Source organism: Dendrobates tinctorius, unplaced genomic scaffold, assembly GCF_039654945.1.
Source record: "Dendrobates tinctorius isolate UK_male_01 unplaced genomic scaffold, ASM3965494v1 ptg000032l, whole genome shotgun sequence".
Classification (NCBI taxonomy): domain Eukaryota; kingdom Metazoa; phylum Chordata; class Amphibia; order Anura; family Dendrobatidae; genus Dendrobates; species Dendrobates tinctorius.
Window position 1 is genome coordinate 36,857,086 of NW_027361700.1, and position 20,949 is coordinate 36,878,034.

The following is a 20,949-nucleotide window of genomic DNA, read 5'->3' on the forward strand; positions in this document are numbered from 1 at the left end:
CAGTGTTCGGAAGATGTCGTGGCTGTGGAAAATTGAAATTATTACCATACAAACGTTGGCCCATGACTGAGTTTTAGAAAGTCTAGGAGTAATTTCCTCATCCAAATGAGCCAACGTCCACGAGGACAAATCAACAGTCAGAATCTGCAATTACCATGAGAACAATCAAAATGTATTTTTTGTAATTGAAATACTCGGATCCGTTTCCAGCTGTTTTCATAATCCAAATTTGTTTGCCGTCCACAGTCCCCAAATAGTTTGGAAAATTGCAAATGTCCAGAAATTTTGCAGCATTTTCCAGCCAGAGTTGTGGGTTGGGGGAGCAATTCTTCATGCAGGACGTTACATAAAGCATGGCAGGTGTTTCCAACAATCCCAGAAAGGGTGGACACTCCAATGCGGAATGGAAAATGTAGAGATAAGGTCTCTCCAGTAGCCAGGAATCTGCTGAACAGAAAATGGGGAAAAAAATCAGTACATGGCTATTCAAACAATATTACTAATGACGTGTTTTGTTTTTCAAAATTACGAATCTCAGGGTCACCAACAGATGTTCCTCCGCAGGAATTGCTCAACGTAGCAGTGTGTCTTGCCCTGGCGATGGCTCCTCAGACACGTTGCAGCAAGTCATCGAAGCTCTGTTCCGACATCCTTGTGTAGTCGAAAAACTTTTGTGGTTTTTTACGCAGCTCTGTGTTCGAGTGGTAGGCTCCATGGCGCTCTTGGACTTCAAGAATGGGGTGTTGCCAATAGCGACAATGATGTCTTCTCCGTCTTTCTCTTCTTCTTTCTTCTTCACAAGCCACAGCAAAGGCAACAGCCAATTTCAATTGCAAATCAAGATTAATCATGAAGCTCTCCATGCTAAGATCCATCTTGCAGCTGGGTCTTTCATCAGTGCAGTGTGTCTATATATATATATATATATATATATATATATATATATATATATATACTGTATATATATATAAAATATGAGAAGACCCATGAGACACGCCCATTGGGTGTCTGGTGTCAAGGAAACTACTGGAAAACCATTGGAAATATCGAACGCATGAGCAGAAACAATGCAAACGCTTGCAAAAACACATACAAATGCCTGCACATGCAGCGTTTTTTTCCGTCATGCGTAAGATGATGCGAATAAAAAATGCTGCGTAAACATGCGTTTTGCATGCGTTTTGCGCATGTGGATGATACGCTGCGGACTCCAACGCTAAACTGAACCTAGCCTAAATGATGCAGCTCGTATTGATAGGCATATTGTGAACTCAAATCTCGGAGAAGACCAGACTTCAAGAAATCAATAAATGGATGTATCAAATGTAATGTTTTATAGATGACAATCAGATCTCGCCCCAAAGTATGTAATGTTGTACAATGTGTGTGTACATATTACGCACACACGGGTATTGATCTAAAAATACACCGTGGAAATTATAAAAAAAAATTGTGAGAAAACAAAATAAAGTGCCCCAACCCCCTTAAAAAAATAAGAAAAAATATGATTATCCCCTTGACAATGAAGCAAATTTTCATTTTTACGCCTGCATTTTTCCGTCCCCTTTTTCCACGAGACGTAATTTTTTTTTCTGTTGAGGGCTTGATTTTTGCAGGACAAGTTGTAGTTGTGAATGACATTCTGTTTTTTCATACACTGTACTGGAGATCAAGAAAAAAAATCCAAGTGGGATTAATGGTGAAAAATGCGATTCCACCATGTTTTGGGGGGGACTTATTTTTTACTGTATTTATTGTATGGTAAAAATGACCTAAAAAAAGATTTTCAAAGTAAGTTCAATTCCGACAATACTAAGCTTGCATAGGTTATTTCTTATTTAAGAGATGGAAAAAAATCAGAAGTTTGTAAAAGGAAAAATGTTATGGTTTTTGTTGCCATTTTCCCTGAGTCCCATTAGGACGTTCATGTTTTTTGTTTTGTGGATGCGTTTTGATTGTCTTGTCTTTGCAGGGGTTACTATATAGTTAATTTTATATTTTGATAACCTGGACTTCTACAGTCACGTTACCAAATTTAATGTATTTTATTTATATTTATTTGGGTCTGATTCATCAAGTCTTTCACACCAGAATTCTGGCATAAAAATTTTTTGTCACCTTAACTCTAGTTTCTGTTGTGGAACGAGACGGGGTGGCGTGGGTGCCACGGTCTGTCTAATTCATGATGTGTTGTATCATTCCCTATGCTAGAAATATCACTCCAGTACCTTACTAGAGTGAGATTTCTGGTACAGCATATGAAGGTGATTGCCACTCATCAGACACACCTCTTTATAAATAAGGATCATCTGACTCGAACAACGCTGGTGTTGCTGCTTTGAGGCATTTATTTTTAAGGGGGGAAAAAGGGGCTGATTAAAATTTTTAAAAGTAACTTCATGTTGTGACGGACTCAGCTCCTGCTGAGCCCATTTTTTGAGTGGACCCTCTGGGTCGTGGCACCCACCCACCGAGGGCGAGCTGACCTTGTGAGAATCCACCCCCTATACAGGGAGTGTCAGGGGCAAGACCAAGGGGGTGAGCCACCACGACTGCTGGGACCAGACGGCCGGCTCAGGGGACACTAGACGAGTGTCTGACGACAAGGACGAGCAGGAAGCAAGACGAGACTAGACGTAGGTGCAAGGTATCTTCATTAGAATAACACAAGATCACATACAGAGAAAACAAGCAAAACGTGCAAGGTGCGCGCGTGGGCACGCCAAGGTCCATAACATGGTACGTGCCAGATGGCACGCCTAGGCACAGGTAATGGCATGATGGCATCGGACTCCGGACTGCTGGCAAACCGACAGGGTCCAGGGATCAGGCTGCGGACGTCAGCTCCGGACATCAGGCCGCAGTCATCTGGTTCCGGACCTCTGGCAACGGTCGGCAGGTTCCGGGCATCCGGCAGGCAAACCAGGGTTCAGGCAAGGAGGCACGACAGATATCCAAGCAGGGTGCGTGTTTAGGGAACACGCCAAGGTCCAAGGCTAGGTGCGTGTGTAGGGGACACGCCAGGGTCCAAGGCTAGGTGCGTGTGTAGGGGACACGCCAGGGTTCAAAGCAAGGTGCGTGTGTAGGGGACACGCCAGGGTTCACAAACGAGACAGGGTGCGTGTGTAGAGCCACGCCAAAGCATAGGATAAGACGGAGTGCGTGTAGAGACACGCCAAGGTACAAGGTACAAGACAGAGTGCGTGTAGAGACACGCCAAGGTACAAGGTACAAGACAGAGTGCGTGTAGAGACACGCCAAGGTACAAGGTACAAGACAGAGTGCGTGTAGAGACACGCCAGGGTTCAGAGCAGGGCTGCGTGCTAGGAGCTACGCAGGGACGCACACCTCACTGGCCAATGCACACGGCTGTAACGCCAGCACGAGGCACGACTAAGGCACAGGAGGGGGCAAAGGAACCTTCGTGCTAGGAACCACGCCAGGTTCAGGGCAGGGTGCGTGCTAGGAGCCACGCCAGGGTTCAAGGCAGGGTGCGTGCTAGGAGCCACGCCAGGGTTCAAGGCAGGGTGCGTGCTAGGAGCCACGCCAGGGTTCAAGGCAGGGTGCGTGCTAGGAGCCACGCCAGGGTTCAAGGCAGGGTGCGTGCTAGGAGCCACGCCAGGGCACAAGGAAGGGCTGCGTGCTAGGAGCCACGCAGGGGGCACGCCACACTGGCCAGTACACACGGCTGTACACAAACACGTGGCACTTACCACGGCACAGGAGACGGCCAAGGGGAACCCACGCCGGGGTTCAATGCAAGGACAAGGCAGGGAACAAGGCAAGGAATACAGGCAGAAACAGAGCCAGGTCAGAGAGAGGACAGAGTCTAGCAGCGGAGCGTAGGCAGAAGCCCAGAGCCGGGCCAAGGGAAGACCTTGGGACTAGACAAAGAAACGAGCACTAAGGAGAGGAGAAATGGTGCGTGTGCCAGGGAGCACTACAGAGCACCATAGGAGAGAGCGAGGCAGAGCAAGCAAAGACTGAGACCATAGGGAGGAACACAAAGCAAGGAATAGCAAGGCAGAGAACACAGGGAGGACTACAAGTCAAAGCATAGCAAAAGCAAGACATGGCAAAACAGGCGAGGCAGAGAACACAGGAAGGACTACAAGTCAAAGCAAAGCTAAGGCGAGACATAGCAAAACAGACTAAGACAAAGAACAGCAGAAGGACTACAAGGCATAGCAAGGCAAAGACAAACATGGCACGAGAGACAACACAAGACATGGCACAAGACAAGAGGCGGAATACGAGCACGGAGCGTGTGCAGAGACGCACTACAGAGCAAAGTGCAAGGGCACAGAATAGAGGGAGCAACCCCACAGACCCAGAGCCTTGCAGGGAAGCAACACAATAATCAGGCCCTGAGCAAAGGAAGGGGCGGTCTGATATAGGGCATAGCACCTCCTCTTCCAGGTCAGGACCAGGGGAGCACTTCCGGGTTCAGATCCACAGGATAACAGAGCACAGTCAATGATCAGAGTTCCAGACATGACGAGACGACGGCAGATCCAGTGCTGAAACCTAGACAGGTCACATGATCAGAGTTCCAGACATGACGAGATGATTACCGAACCAGACAGTGCAGGAGCTTTAGGAAACATCACATGATCAAGGACTCCAGACATGACGAGAAGATCACAGAAGGCAGAGCAGAAATGCAGGCATCCTGTAGCTCAGACATGAGGTGAGTGTGCACACTGCTCTAAGGAACATGCAGGACAGCAGACAAAACATGCGCATGCACATCGCTCCAGGAGTTCTTGAGACAAACAGACACGGCAGACATGGCGGACGTGACACATGTGCCTTGTTATAAATGGAGCCCTGGTGATGACATGTCTGTAGTTCATGTGACCGCTACTGTAATTGCTGTGTTCCACACCCGAGAGCATAGAGGAGCGCAGAGCAGATGCCCTGATTATAAATATTTAAAAGAACGTAGGGTGAAAATATGATCGGAATCTTGACAGAAAGGTGAAAAAGCTCATTATAGTCAGTGGGAACAGTTAGGCTCTGCTAGTTCGTGTATAATGATGAATCTATCCTCAACCTAAATTCCATCCCTCTTTTCCAAAATTGGGACATCACAGCAGAATTGTCTAGGATCCGTGTAATCATAGCCTTAAAAGGGTTATTCATTACTTTACAACATTTTTTGTTTGGGGCCAGGGAGAATAAAATGGTAAATGGGTATGGCTAGGGGGGTATGGTTAAGGGCTGGGCTTAAAATATTGGCACACTATGCTCTTTGGAAAGTCTACACCTCTTTGCCTTCTTTAAAAGTTGAGAGGTATGCATTTGTATACTGCTTTACTGATCTATGTAATATAAGTAGTGAACTTTTGTGCTATTTAAAATGTTGCACAATGTCAGGCTATGGACTACAACTTGGCATCTCTGGTCTTCTGTTAAAAAAAATTACAGCTTTTAGCAATCACCTGATACCCACCCACGGGTAAAACTGGTCACTCACTCCTTTATTCTGATAGTTTTGCAATGCAAAATATATTGTACTCAGGCGGCTCTGGTACAGTGGGGAAAAAAAGTATTTAGTGAGCCACCAATTGTGCAAGTTCTCCCACTTAAAAAGATGAGAGAGGCCTGTAATTGGCATCAGCGGTGGTCCACAACTATGAGAGTCAAAATGAGAAAGCAAATCCCGAAAATCACCTTGTCTAATTTGGCAAGATTTATTTTGCAAATTATGGTGAAAAAAAGTATTTGGTCACCTAAAAACTTGCAACATTTCTGGCTCTCACAGACCTGTAACTTCTTCTTTAAGAGGCTCTTCTGTCCTCTACTCATTACCTGTAATAATGGCACCTGTTTGAACTTGTTATCAGTATAAAAGACACCTGTCCACAACCTCAAACAGTCACACTCCAAGCTCCACTATGTGAAGACCAAAGAGCTGTTGAAGGACACCAGAAACAAAATTGTAGCCCTGCACCAGGCTGGAAAGACTAAATCTGCAATAGGCAAGCAGCTTGGTGTGATGAAACCAACTGTGGGAGCAATAAGAAGAAAATGGAAGACATGCAAGATCATTGATAATCTCCCTCGATCTGGGGCTCCATGCAAGATTTCACCTCATGAGGTCAAAATGATCACAAGAACAGTGAACAAAATCCCAGAACCTCATGGGGGGACCTAGTGAATGACCTGCATAGAGCTGGGACCACCGTAACAAAGGTTACCATCAGTAACACACTACGCCGCCAGGGACTCAGATCCTGCAGTGCCAGACGTGTCACCCTGCTTAAGCCAGTACATGTCCGGGCCCGTCTGAACTTTGCTAGAGAGCATTTGGATTATGCGGAAGAGTATTGGGAGAATGTCATATGGCCTGATGAAACCAAAGTAAAACTGTGCATTAGAAACAAATCTCATCATGTTTGGAGGAGAAAGATTTCTGAGTTGCATCCAAAGAACACTATACCTACTGTGAAGCATGGGGGTGGCAACATCATGCTTTGGGGCAGTTTCTCTGCAAGGGAACAGGACGACTGATCTGTATACATGAAAGAATGAATGGGGCCATGTATCGTGAAATTTTGAGTGCAAACCTCCTTCCATCAGCAAGGGCATTGAAAATGAAATGTGGATGGATCTTTCAGCATGATAATGATACCAAACACACCACCAGGGCAATGAATGACTGGCTTCGTAAGAAGCATATGAAGGTCCTGGAGTGGCCTAGCCAGTCTCCAGATCTCAACCCCATAGAAAACCTTTGAAGGGATTTGAAAGTTCATGTTGGCAAGCAACAGGCCCAAAACATTAATGCTCTAGAGGAGATCTGAATGGAGGAATGGGCCACCATGCCACTGTGGGGAGGTGGACCTGACAGAGGGATCTGCCTTTAGTGAGAGGCAGAGGGATATTTCAGTGTAGGAATGGAAGTGCTGAGATGAAGAGAAATGGGTGCCGTTCTGAGTGTGACCATTAGAGGGCAGTGGGGAGCTTAGGGGAGAGTGGTTACGTAACTGCCAGGGGACAAGGTCACTGTCATTGGCTAAAGAATACCTGTCAGGTGATAGTGGGCGGAGCTAACGGGACTGGTAGTATATAGGCTGAGGGAAGGTTCCAGAAGTTCCAGTCAGCCAGGGGAGCTCACTAGAAAGGAGGGTCTACTGTGAAAAGAAAGGCAGTAGAGAGCCCTCAGAGAGGATCTGACAGTAGAGACGGTCACGGGGGGTGACCCAAAAGGACAGTGGCGGCAGACAGAGACGGTCTGAGAGCAACAGATAATGGTGTACTTTGAATGGCGAACCGCTGAGGTGAAAGTGCCTAGGGCAGCCACAGTGGAAGAAGTCACAAAGGACACCACAACGGTGGAACAGAGAAAGTGAAGGTACCCGGGTCTGTGTAAAAGAGTTGTGAAAGTCCTGTCGTGAAGTGTGGAAGTCGTCAAAAGGCAGTGAATAAACACAGACCTGTTGAATTCAATTTCTGTCTCAGTCTCCAGTCTGTCGGCGTCAAGAAGTGGGTCACCCCCCCTAGTTCGGTTGTATCAGCACACCTTTCCCGCCTATCAGCAGCACCACCTAAGCACCTCAGCATGCCCTCCCTCACCTACCCTACATTTGGCGTAGTCAGCAGGATCGTTGCTGCCAATACAACATCTTCAGCGGCAAGCCTGCCACCAAGTAACAAAGGCCCCCAAGCTGTGTGGGGTGAAGAATTGTTTTTTTTCTTCTTCCCTCTCCATTTCCTGTGGATAACAATTTGGATCGCTGGCTGTTTACAAGCGGATCCAGAGTGGAAAAGTGCTTTGTTTAAAAATGGCTGTGGTGATTTGGCATCAAAAGAAGGAGACACAGGCGTTTACAACTGAACTGGATGACCCAGGGCTATATCAAATCCACCCCTGGGGGGAGTGGTGTTCATCTGGAGAGACCTGCTGTGGCTGTTTGGTGCCATTCAGCTACTGGACCCCGGGTGGCATGAGATGCTGCAGCTGTCGGGGTATCGGGCGCCTGGAATGGCGGTGGCGCCAAGAGATGGAGACTCGTCAGGAGACCTGCCCAGGAAGTCTCCCCGCAGAACTGACGGGCCTGGAGGCCGGCCCTGCCGGATGGCAGGGTGAAGGTCAACGACTGGAGAGGGAGCGGTGGGAGAGCCTGCTGGGAGCCGCGGCGGCTGTGAAGGTGAGCGTGCCCCTGGTCCCGTCGGCGGTACTCCAGGCAAACCTCAGCCCCACGCTCCATGTATCGAACAGACCACGGCAGCCTGACACCGGCCCTCGGCCTCCCCGCCCGACTCCTTATGTCGTGGTACATCCCGCTCTGGACGCCAAGTTGACTGCCGCTGCAATGCTCCCACTCTCGGTCGCTGCTGAAATCGGGCCATCACCTACAGTGGATGACTCACCGGCAACTGCGGTCGCTGCTCCATCGGCGGCCCTGCCTGCGGTTGATTTGCCAGAGCCTGTGATCGCCTTAAGTCCATCTGTGGCCTCCCCCACGGCCACGCCAACGTCACCGTTAAAGATGGCTGCGGCCTACTCACCACCGGAGTCTGCGGCCGCTCCTGCCCCACCCTCAACCTTGACCGTGGCCCGCCCACCGGACTCTGCGGCCTATGCTGGACCCTCCGCTTGGATTGCGCAGGTCATTGAAGGAAAGAAGGCCAGAGAGTGAGAGATTTGGGGGCTACTTCATGAAAAGGAGAGGCTGGCATGGCGGTTTCATGTTCCATCGGGAGGCTGGTGCACGTGAATCAGGAAAAAGGCTATGGATTTATCTTGGACTACGCCACTGGTGAGAAAGTGTATTTGAATGTGGCGTCCATCTATCACGGCCGGGCCCTGCAGGAAGGAGACTGGGTCTCTTATTATAAGGAATACTGCCCCCGAGGATACTACGTCATTGCAGTAATTGCTTGCCCTGAGGACTATGTGCCCCCATAAAAGGGACTCATAGAGACACCCCAAGAATCCCGGGACTTCACGGCTGTGGAGTTCCTTGCTGAGTTGGCGGACCACCGGCCGCTGGGAGATGGCCCGGACTACCGGGAATTCGATGCACCGTTGTGCTATTCAGAGGACAGTTCGACGACCAAGTATTAGAAATGTTTTGTTTGATGAGAAATGTACTCTCCTAACACAGCAGGGATGCACAGGGGAGGTGCTCATGGCAATGGAAGGGGGAGTATCCCTATTTGGTTAACAATTCGTTTTAGTGTGTTGTAAAAAGAAAAAAAAATCTGACTTGATAAAAACGTATTGCAGCAAAGATGGTAAAGTGTGTGGTAAATTTGACATGTTGAAATGTTAAAATGTTATGAAAGAAAAAAAATTGTGTGTTCAACAGGTCCCGGGTACGTGGAGCATGCCGACCATGACTTAGTTAAGTTGACAGGACGACGGGACAGGAAGGATACAGACAGACCGGGTATATGAGCATAGAAGAGAGAATGGCTTGAAAAAGACCATGTGATGGTCGAAACGTCACATTTTTTTCATGGCTAAATAAACATTTATATGTTTTTTCACCCAGATGAGATGATGTTCCTCTTCATTATTTTAGACCGGGTATATGAGTCAGGTCACCAGTGTCAAGGTACCCCCAGGAGAATAGGACAAGATTGTCGAGGATGACAATGGTTAAAGGAAGGGAGAATGTGGGGAGGTGGACCTGACAGAGGGATCTGCCTTTAGTGAGAAGCAGAGGGATATCTCAGTGTAGGATTGGAAGCGCTGAGATGAAGAGAAAAGGGTGACTGTTGTGAGCTCATTTTCTCGTTCACCTTTGATGTCCGATGAACTCCCTCTGCTGGTGAAAGAAGGTGGTGCAACTGATCCAGGTATTTTTGGTACTAGAGATTTGGTGAGTCGGTCTTTTTGGTGGCCCGCCTTATCTCGTGATGTCAGGAATTTTGTGCAGTCCTGTGGGACTTGCTCCCGGTCTAAACCTTGTTCTCGCTCTAGTGGGTTGTTGATGCCTTTGCCGGTGCCCAGGAGGCCATGGACCCATATTTCAATGGATTTTATTTCTGATCTGCCTGTCTCTCAGAGAATGACTGTTATCTGGGTGATTTGTGATAGATTCTCTAAGATGGTCCATCTTGTAACACTCCCTAAGTTGCCATCTTCCTCTGAGTTGGTGCCCTTGTTTTTGCAACAGGTGGTTCACTTGCATGGGATTTCTGAGAACATTGTATCTGACAGAGGAGTTCAGTTTGTCTCTAGATTTTGGAGGACTTTTAGTTTCAAGCTGGGAATTCAGTTGTCCTTCTCCTCTGCGTTTCACCCTCAGACCAATGGGCAGACAGAGAGAAAAAACCATACTTTGGAGTCTTATTTGAGATGTTTTATCTCTGCTGATCAGCATGATTGGGTCTCATTTTTGCCCTTGGCCGAATTTGCTTTAAATAATAGAGCTAGTTCTGCCACTTTGATGTCACGTTTTTTTTGTAACTTTGGTTTTCATCCTCGATTCTCTTCAGGGCAGGTGGAGTCTTCTGCCTGTCCAGGTGTTGACACTGTGGTGGAGAGAATGCACCAGATTAATAATAATAATAATAATAATAATAATACATTTTATTTTTATAGCGCCGACATATTGGGCAGCACTTAACATTTCAGAGGGGATTTGTACAGACAATAGACATTACAGCATAACAATAATCACAGTAGATTATAACAAATACCAAGAGGAAAGAGGGCCCTGCTCGCAAGCTTACAGTCTATGAGGAAAGAGGTAGACACGAAAGGTGGGTGGTAACAGTTGCCCTGATTGTATGGACCAGCCATAATGTTAAGTGTGTAACAGTACAGACACAGAGGGCTAATGGATGCATAAAGCATGTGGGAACATGATGCAGGAAATCTGGTTATGGTAAACCTTTTGGCTGTGCCACACAGGGATAGATTAGGTTAATGTGTTGAGGCGATAGGCCAGTCTGAATAAATGCGTTTTCAGGGCACGCTTAAAATTGTGGGGATTGGGGACTAATCGTATTGACCTGGGAAGTGCATTCCAAAGAATTGGCGCGGCACGTGTAAAGTCTTGGAGGCGGGAGTGGGAGGTTCTGACTATTGAGGATGCTAACCTCAGGTCATCAGCAGAACGGAGGGCGCGGGTAGGGTGGTATACTGAAACAAGGGAGGAGATATAGGGTGGTGCTGAGCCACGGAGGGCTTTGTGGGAGAGGGTAATAAGTTTATACTGAATTCTGGAGTGGATGGGTAGCCAGTGTAATGACTGGCACAAGGTAGAGGCATCGGTGTAACGATTGGTGAGGAATATGATCCTGGCTGCAGCATTTGGGACCAAGTGGTGGATAAGTTGTCTCTCTCCCAGGAAAAGGCCCAGCGGTTTTCCAACCGGCATTGGACCATTGGTCCCCGGTTTAAGGTGGGTGATATGGTTTGGTTGTCATCAAAGAATATCTCTATGAAGGTGGCTTCTCCAAAGTTTAAACCTAGATTTATTGGACCTTACAAGATTTTGGAGATTCTTAATCCGGTCTCTTTTCGATTGGCTCTTCCTGTTACATTTAAGATCCATAACGTGTTTCATAAGTCTCTGTTGAAGAGGTTTGTTGAGCCAGTAGTTCCTGTGGTGGCACCTCCTGACCATGTGTTTGTTGAAGGTAATGTGGAATATGAGGTTAAGAAGATACTGGATTCTCGTCTGGCTAGACAGAGACTCCAGTATTTGGTTAAGTGGAAGGGTTATGGTCAGGAGGATAATTCTTGGGTCTCTGCATCTGATATTCATGCCGAAAGATTGGTTTGTGCTTTTCATCGGGCCAATCCTGATCGGCCTGGTGGCGTGGATGAGGGTTCGTTGACCCCTCCTCAAGGGGGAGGTACTGTTGTGAGCTCATTTTCTCGTTCACCTTTGATGTCCGATGAACTCCCTCTGCTGGTGAAAGGAGGTGGTGAAACTGATTTGGATGGGAGAAACCTGTCACCAGAACAGGTGGATTGCGATTGGACATCCGGAATCTCTGAGTGGATATAATGCAGCCGACGCCCTGTAGGGTTGCTGGTGATTTCTCTGCTCTGAGTTCTGGCCTCCAGTTCAGTTCCTGTCTTCTAAACCTAAGTTTTGCTCTGTTATTGTTCCATGAGATTTTGTCTGATTTGCTTAGTTTTGTGTTCAGCCAGCCCCGGCTTTGGCTTTGCTGAATTTCCATTTTTGTCCCTGATCGGTTAAATCTCTTTTGCTCTGTCTTCAGAATATATCGGAGTGCCGATATAGGGATTTTGAAGTCTAGTGACTTCAGGGCTGTTTTTCCTATCAGACGTGTTGGGACATTTTTGGTAGGGTTTTTGCGGATTGCAGCCAGCATTGTTGTGAGTTCATTTTCCCCTCCGTCACTGAGGCCTGGTGAACTCCCTATTCTAGTGAAGGAAGGTAGTGAGCCTGATTATCAGGCACCTGGGACTAATGAAGACGATTGGCTGAGTGGAGTCACTGACTGGATTTAAGGCAGCCTACGCCCTTTCTGCCCTGCGGGTGATTTCTCTGTGGACTCTTGGACACCAGTCTGATTCCTGCTCTCCTAAAGCTAAGTTTTCTGTTTTGCCTTTTTGCATTTAAGATTTGTTTTTGTTTTTCTTGCTTTTTGGATTCTGCCACTCCCTGCTGGAGTGTGCAGTGTTCCGTTAGCTCTGTCTTCTGAAAGTACCTGAGTGCTGATTTAGTTTTTGAAGCTTAGTTGCTTCAGGGCCATTTTTATATCAGCTTGTTGGCTTTTGTCTCTGATAGGGTTTTGGCAGATTGCAAACAGCAGCCTTCCTATCCGTTCCTATCTAGGTAGTTTTTGGGCCCCGTCTTTGCTCAGCCTGTCTTTCTGTCTGTGTAAGTGTTTTCATCTTGCTTCACCGTCATTATATGTGGGGGGCTGCCTATTGCTTTGGGGTCTGCTCTGGGGCAGTTAGATTTCCCCTTTCCTTCTTTAGGCCTATGTATCTCTCCGGCTGTGATCGAGGGGTCTAGATCATCGTAGGAACCCCCCACGGCTACTGCTAGTTGTGTTGATAGGTTCAGGGGTCTGCAATCTGATAGTTGCCAACTTCTCTGGTTTTCTGGACTTAGCTAGCATTTCTGTTTTTGCCTCCTACGGTGACTCAATCATAACAGAATCACCCGCCAAACCGCAGATCCTGGGGTACTCAATAGCAGGAAAGAATTGTGTTTAAAAAAAAAAAAAGGAGTGTGTATATTCTTTCCTCTATATCTCTGAGGCCGTAGGGGGAATTTTGTTTTCTCTCAATGGAGATAAAGCAAGTGTCTGATCGTGTGGAGCAGCTCGCTGCTGAAGTGCGAGGAATTTCCGCCTATCTTGCTCGTTCACATGCTGTTGAACCAAAGATCCCCACACCTGATGTATTTTTTGGGGATCGATCTAAATTTTTGAGTTTCAAAAATAATTGTAAATTATTTTTTGCTTTGAAGCCTAACTCGTCAGGGAGCCCCGCGCAGCAGGTTAAAATTGTCATCTCTTTGCTGCGCGGCGATCCCCAGGATTGGGCGTTTTCTTTGAAACCAGATGACCCTATTCTGACTAATGTGAACGCATTTTTTCAAGCTTTGGGGTTGTTGTATGACGAACCTAATGCTATTGATCAGGCTGAAAAGACCCTGTTAGCATTGAACCAGGGTCGAGAATCTGCAGAGTTGTACTGTCAAAAGTTCCGAAAGTGGGCGGTCCTTACTACCTGGAATGATAGTGCCTTGGCTGCTCTCTTTCGGAAGGGTTTGTCAGAAGCCGTAAAAGATACTATGGTGGGATTTCCTGTTCCCTCTGGTCTGGACGATTCTATGTCTTTAGCCATTCAGATTGATCGGCGTCTACGTGAACGCAGGATTACACGAGAGGTGTTGCCACCGGTTGAACAGACGTCTGAACCTATGCAATGTGATAGAGTTTTGTCTAAGGCGCAACGTCAGGGATTTAGAAGGCGCAATAAGCTGTGTTTTCTCTGTGGAGATGCCTCACATATTATTTCTGTTTGTCCTAAACGTGAGAAACGCTTTGCACACACGTTTTCTGTTGGTGGGGTTCAGCCTAAGTTTCTTTTGGCGATTACTCTGATCTGTTCCCTGTCCACATTTTCCGCCAAGGCTTTTGTGGATTCGGGAGCAGCGCTAAACCTAATGGACTTGGATTTTGCTAAACGTTGTGGATTTCCGTTGACACCTCTGCAGACGCCTATCCCTTTGAGGGGGATTGATGCTACCCCTCTGGCTAAAAATAAACCTCAGTTTTGGACCCAGTTGGTCATGCGGGTCACCCCAGACCACCAAGAAAATTGCAGATTTTTGGTGTTGCATGGTCTGCATGATGCCGTTGTTCTGGGGTTTCCCTGGTTGCAGATTCATAATCCAGTTTTGGATTGGAAGTCTGTGTCTGTGGTGAGTTGGGGTTGCCGGTGTACCTTTAGTGAGGCTCCGGTTTTTTCCACCTCTCCTCAGTCGCATGAGGTTCCTGACTATTTGGCGGACTTCTATGATGTATTTAGTGAGAATGAGTCTGCGCCCTTGCCTCCTCATAGAAGTTATGACTGTGCAATTGAACTAAGCCCGGGGTGTAAATTTCCTAAGGGTCGGCTCTTCAATTTATCTGTACCCGAGCACGAGGCTATGCGGTCCTATATTAAGGAGGCGTTGGAGAAGGGTCATATTAGACCATCCTCTTCACCCTTAGGTGCCGTTTTTTTTTTTGTGGCCAAGAAGGATGGTTCTTTAAGGCCTTGTATTGATTATCGTGCCCTCAATAAAATTACTATTAAATATCAGTATCCGTTACCCCTGATTTCGGATCTATTCTCTAGAGTCAGAGGTGCTTGCTGGTTTACCAAGCTTGACCTCAGGGGGGCGTATAATCTTATCCGCATTAAGCAGGGGGATGAATGGAAGACGGCGTTTAATACTCCGGAGGGACATTTTGAGTACCTGGTGATGCCTTTTGGGCTCACTAATGCCCCTTCTGTCTTCCAGTGCTTCATGAACGATATTTTCCGAGACTTTGTCGATAAATTTTTGATTATCTATCTGGACGATATTTTGATCTTCTCCAAGGATTGGGATGCTCATGTGGAACATATTCGGACTGTGTTCCGGATCTTGAGAGAGAATTCTCTGTATGTCAAAGGATCAAAATGCCTTTTTGGAGTACAGAGGATTTCTTTTTTGGGATTTATTTTGTCTCCGTCAACTATTGAAATGGACCCGGCCAAGGTACAGGCCATTTACGATTGGGTTCAGCCCACTTCTTTGAAGGCCTTCCAGAAGTTTTTGGGTTTTGCTAATTTTTATCGGAAATTTATAGCAAAATTTTCTAGTATTGCCAAACCATTGACTGACCTGACCAGGAAGGGTGCGGATGTGTTGAATTGGTCTCCGGAGGCGGTTGCTTCCTTTCAGGAGCTGAAGCGTAGATTTACCTCCGCCCCGGTTCTGCGGCAACCTGATGTCTCACTCCCGTTTCAGGTAGAGGTGGATGCTTCTGAGATTGGTGCAGGAGCAGTGTTGTCCCAAAAGGATCCGGTAACATCTAAAATGAATCCCTGTGCTTTCTTTTCCCGAAAGTTCTCTTCATCTGAACGTAACTATGATGTGGGGAATCGGGAACTGTTGGCCATGAAATGGGCATTTGAGGAGTGGAGACATTGGTTGGAGGGAGCCAAACATCAAGTTGTGGTCCTCACTGACCACAAAAATTTGATTTACCTAGAGTCGGCTAAACGCTTGAACCCTAGACAGGCTAGGTGGGCCTTGTTTTTTACACGTTTTGATTTTGTGGTCTCTTTCCTTCCTGGAACTAAGAATGTCAAGGCAGACGCCCTCTCTAGGAGTTTCTTTGCTGATTCTCCTGTGGTGACCAAACCTGCTACCATCTTAGGCGAAGGGGTAGTTCTTTCTGCCATCTCGCCCGATTTGAGACTTGCTCTGCAAGAGTTCTAGGAGGACAAACCTGAACGTTGCCCCAGTGGAAAGTTGTATGTTCCTGACCAGTGGAAGAAGAGAGTGATGTCTGAAGTTCATTGCTCTGCATTGGCTGGTCATCCGGGTATTTTTGGTACTAGAGATCTGGTGAGTCGCTCTTTTTGGTGGCCCGCCTTGTCTCATGATGTCAGGAATTTTGTGCAGTCCTGTGGGACTTGCTCCCGGTCTAAATCTTGTTCTCGCTCTAGTGGGTTGTTGATGCCTTTGCCGGTCCCCAGGAGGCCATGGACCCATATTTCAATGGATTTCATCTCTGATATGCCGGTCTCTCAAAGAATGACTGTTATTTGGGTGATTTGTGATAGGTTCTCTAAGATGGTTCATCTTGTACCACTCCCTAAGTTGCCATCTTCCTCTGAGTTGGTGCCCCTGTTTTTGCAACAGGTGGTTCGCTTGCACGGGATTCCTGAGAACATTGTATCTGACAGAGGAGTTCAATTTGTGTCTAAATTTTGGAGGACGTTCTGTTCCAAGTTGGGAATTCAGTTGTCCTTCTCCTCTGCTTTTCACCCTCAGACCAATGGGCAGACAGAGAGAACAAACCAGACCTTGGAGTCGTATTTGAGATGTTTTATTTCCGCTGATCAGGATGATTGGGTTTCATTTTTGCCCTTGGCCGAATTTGCTTTAAATAATAGAGCTAGTTCTGCCACTTTGATGTCACCTTTTTTTTGTAACTATGGGTTTCATCCTCGATTTTATTCAGGGCAGGTGGAGCCCTCTGCCTGCCCAGGTGTTGACACTGTGGTGGAGAAAATGCACCAGATCTGGGACCAAGTGGTGGATAAGTTATCTCTCTCCCAGGAAAAGGCCCAGCGGTTTTCCAACTGACATAGGACCATTGGTCCCCAGTTTAAGATTGGTGATATGGTGTGGTTATCATCAAAAAATATTGCTATGAAGGTGGCTTCTCCTAAGTTTAAGCCTAGATTTATTGGACCTTACAAGATTTTGGAGATTATTAATCCGGTCTCTTTTCGTTTGGCTCTTCCTGTCACATTTAAGATCCATAATGTGTTCCATAAGTCCTTGTTGAAGAGGTTTGTTGAGCCAGTTGTGCCTGAGGTGGCACCTCCGGACCCTGTATTGGTTGAAGGTAACTTGGAATATGAGGTAGAGAAAATTCTGGATTCCCGTCTGGCTAGACAGAGACTCCAGTATTTGGTTAAGTGGAAGGGTTATGGTCAGGAGGTTAATTCCTGGGTCTCTGCCTTTGATATTCATGCCAAAAGATTGGTGCGTGCCTTTCATCGGGCTCACCCTGATCGCCCTGGTAGCGTTGTTGAGGGTTCGGTGACCCCTCCTCAAGGGGGGGTACTGTTGTGAGTTCATTTTCCCCTCCGTCACTGAGGCCTGGTGAACTCCCTATTCTAGTGAAGGAAGGTAGTGAGCCTGATTATCAGGCACCTGGGACTAATGAAGACGATTGGCTGAGTGGAGTCACTGACTGGATTTAAGGCAGCCTACGCCCTTTCTGCCCTGCGGGTGATTTCTCTGTGGACTCTTTGACACCAGTCTGATTCCTGCTCTCCTAAAGCTAAGTTTTCTGTTTTGCCTTTTTGCATTTAAGATTTGATTTTGTTTTTCTTGCTTTTTGGATTCTGCCACTCCCTGCTGGAGTGTGCAGTGTTCCGTTAGCTCTGTCTTCTGAAAGTACCTGAGTGCTGATTTAGTTTTTGAAGCTTAGTTGCTTCAGGGCCATTTTTATATCAGCTTGTTGGCTTTTGTCTCTGATAGGGTTTTGGCAGATTGCAGACAGCAGCCTTCCTATCCGTTCCTATCTAGGTAGTTTTTGGGCCCCGTCTTTGCTCAGCCTGTCTTTCTGTCTGTTTAAGTGTTTTCATCTTGCTTCACCGTCATTATATGTGGGGGGCTGCCTATTGCTTTGGGGTCTGCTCTGGGGCAGTTAGATTTCCCCTTTCCTTCTTTAGGCCTATGTATCTCTCCGGCTGTGATCGAGGGGTCTAGGTCATCATAGGAACCCCCCACGGCTACTGCTAGTTGTGTTGATAGGTTCAGGGGTCTGCAATCTGATAGTTGCCAACTTCTCTGGTTTTCTGGACTTAGCTAGCATTTCTGTTTTTGCCTCCTACGGTGACTCAATCATAACACAGCATCTTTTCTGTCCTTTCCTATCTAGTTAGTTGGGCCCCATCGTTTGCTCTGCCTGTCTTTCTGTCTGTGTTTGTGTTTTCATCTGTTTTCACTGACAATACATGTTGGGGGCTGTCTATTGCTTTGGGGTCTGCTCTGGGGCACTTTAGATTTTCCCTTTCTTTCTTTAGGCTTATTTAGCTCTCCGGCTGTGACAAGGCATCTAGGACCACTGTAGGAGTGCTCCACGGCTACTGTTAGTTGTTGTGAATAGGATCAGGGGTCTGCAATCCGCTAGCTACCAACCTCTCCGGTTTTCTGGACTTAGCTTGCATTTTTGTATTTCCCTCCTCCGGTGACTCATTCATAACAGGTGACGTTCTGAGTGTGACCATTAGAGGGCAGTGAGGAGCTTAGGGGAGAGTGGTTACGTAACTGCCAGGGGTCAAGCTCACTGTCATTGGCTAAAGAATAACTGTCAAGTAATAGTGGGCGGATCTACCGGGACTGGTAGCATATAGGCTGAAGGAAGGTACCAGAAGTTCCAGTCAGCCAGGGGAGCTCACTAGAAAGGAGGGTCTACTGTGAAGAGAAAGGCAGTAGAGAGCCCTCAGAGAGGATCTGACCGTAGACGGTCACAGGGGGTGACCCAAAAGGACAGTGGCGGCAGACTGTCGTGAAGTGTGGAAGTAGTCAAAAGGCAGTGAATAAACACGGACCTGTTGAATTCAATTTCTGTCTCAGTCTCCAGTCTGTCGGCGTCAAGAAGTGGGTCACCCCCCCAGTTCGGTTGGATCAGCACACCTTTCCCGCCTGTCAGCAGCACCACCTAAGGACCTCAGCACGCCCTCCCTCACCTACCCTACACCACCAACAGTGTATGCCAACCTTGTGAAGACTTACAGAAAACGTTTGACCTCTGTCATTGCCAACAAAGGATATATAACAAAATATTGAGATGAAGTTTTGTTAATGACCAAATACTTTTTTTCCACCATAATTGGCAAAATAAATCTTGCCAAATCAGACAAGGCAATTTTTTGGATTTGTTTTCTCACTTTGACTCTAATAGTTGTGGTCTACCTATGATGTCAATTACTGGCCTCTCTCATCTTTTTAAGTGGGAGAACTTGCACAATTGGTGGCTGACTAAATACTTTTTTCCCCACTGTATGTTAACACGGAAAACTTTATAATAGAAATCAGCAATGGCTAAAAATCAAATTTCATGATATTGATATTGCTTGATGCACAGATATGCAGATACCATAATTTACAAATTTTCTACATAGTTATTTTTCTGGATTTATAAATAAATGAAATGTGATAATATATCAATGTTTATTTAGGGATGGTTTGCAGGCAGGAATCTTGTTGTGTCTCAGGTGACAACAAAATATTTCCTTTGGGTGGATGATGACTTCCTCTTCACCAATGATACTAAAATTGAAAAGCTGGTGGATGTGTTGGAGGCGACTGACCTGGATCTGGTAAGATGCTTTGGAAACACTAATGTATTCTCTTAATTATTTATTCTTTCAGATGATCTTATGGTACAAACATTTTAATCCCAACTTGAAGGACATTTTAATCCCAACTTTTTCTGGGGAAAATCCCCAAACTTTCAAAGGCACCACATTATGATATTTATTTGCATTGCATTTACCCTTCTTGTGGTCAGTTATGGAGGAACATTCTTGATGAATTCCTCAAAAAAAAATCTAGTCAGATTTCTGAAATTCAGGACTCACATCATATGATTTGCAAGACCACAAGAAAAAATAGGGCTTGGTTTTGGATCATACCCCTCTCCTTTACCCCCAAAAATTTTTTGCTGACCCACAAGATATATAGCAGACACGTCTAAAACAATTAGGGTTAATATCTTCTGTCCTTAGCAGTCAATTGCATTTTAATAGGGATCATTAATTCTTTTTAAATTTAAAGAAGTTGTCCGCTACTTTTACTTTTACATCAGCTGTTATCAGTGTTGGCGGCGGCTGCCAGCTGGATGTGTTCACTTGCTGAGCTGCTCTGTCTACTTGCAATGACCACCGCAGGGTACTACACATCCGCCATTTATTATTTTGAATAGGAGGCTGATTTGCAGCACCAAGCCCCGACCACTACAAGTAGACGGAGCAGGTCGGCAAGTGAGTACTTCCTGCCGGTGGCCATAACCAATAACAACTGATAGGCGGGGGTGCCGGGTGCTGGACCACAGCCAAACAGACATTGATAACTTATACTAAGGAGAGGTCATCAATGTAAAAGCAGTAAACAACCTCTTTAAGTTTTCCAAGTTTGCAAAAAAAATTAAACATTTAATTCATAGTGAATTGATTCCCCACAAATCGAAATTACTACTAAGCCTTTATAATTGTCCAGAAAAGATATGTACTATTCTAAAGGTCTCCTAGTACTACAGTACATGGAGCCACTGTTTCAGCTATTTATTAGGAGTCTGTCAGCATGATTTCAGTCCTCTCCAATACACACACACATATATATATATATATATATATATATATATATACATATACAGTATATACACACACGTAGCTCTTTCAAATACAAGTCCAGCAGTACCTTTACATGGCCAGTCTATTCCTCCATTACTAAGAAATCAACATTTAAATTGATATGGAAATGTGGATGAATAACTATTTGTACAGCTTACATTCCCTTGCTCAGGGCTACTTTATTCGGCTAGACATCCTCTATGTTCTTTGACTATAATCAAAGAGTCCATCAGTCAAGCAGGAGGCAGGAAGCTTCATATCTACAAATAGTTCTTCAATCTCATCTGCATAGCAAATCAAATGCTGATTTCTCAGTAACAGAAGAATGGACTGACTATGTAAAGGTATTGCTGGACTCATCT

The 20,949-nt window shown here is 46.1% G+C and overlaps 1 protein-coding gene across 1 annotated transcript in view; it reads left to right on the forward strand.

Annotated features, from left to right (window-relative positions):
• Window positions 1-20,949, forward strand: part of B4GALNT2 (beta-1,4-N-acetyl-galactosaminyltransferase 2 (SID blood group)) — a 384,595-nt gene that overhangs the window by 315,925 nt on the left and 47,721 nt on the right. Inside the window, exon 8 of the mRNA XM_073572735.1 lies at window positions 19,415-19,555. Coding sequence (XP_073428836.1) covers window positions 19,415-19,555 — 141 coding nt within the window. The remainder of the gene's footprint in view (window positions 1-19,414; window positions 19,556-20,949) is intronic.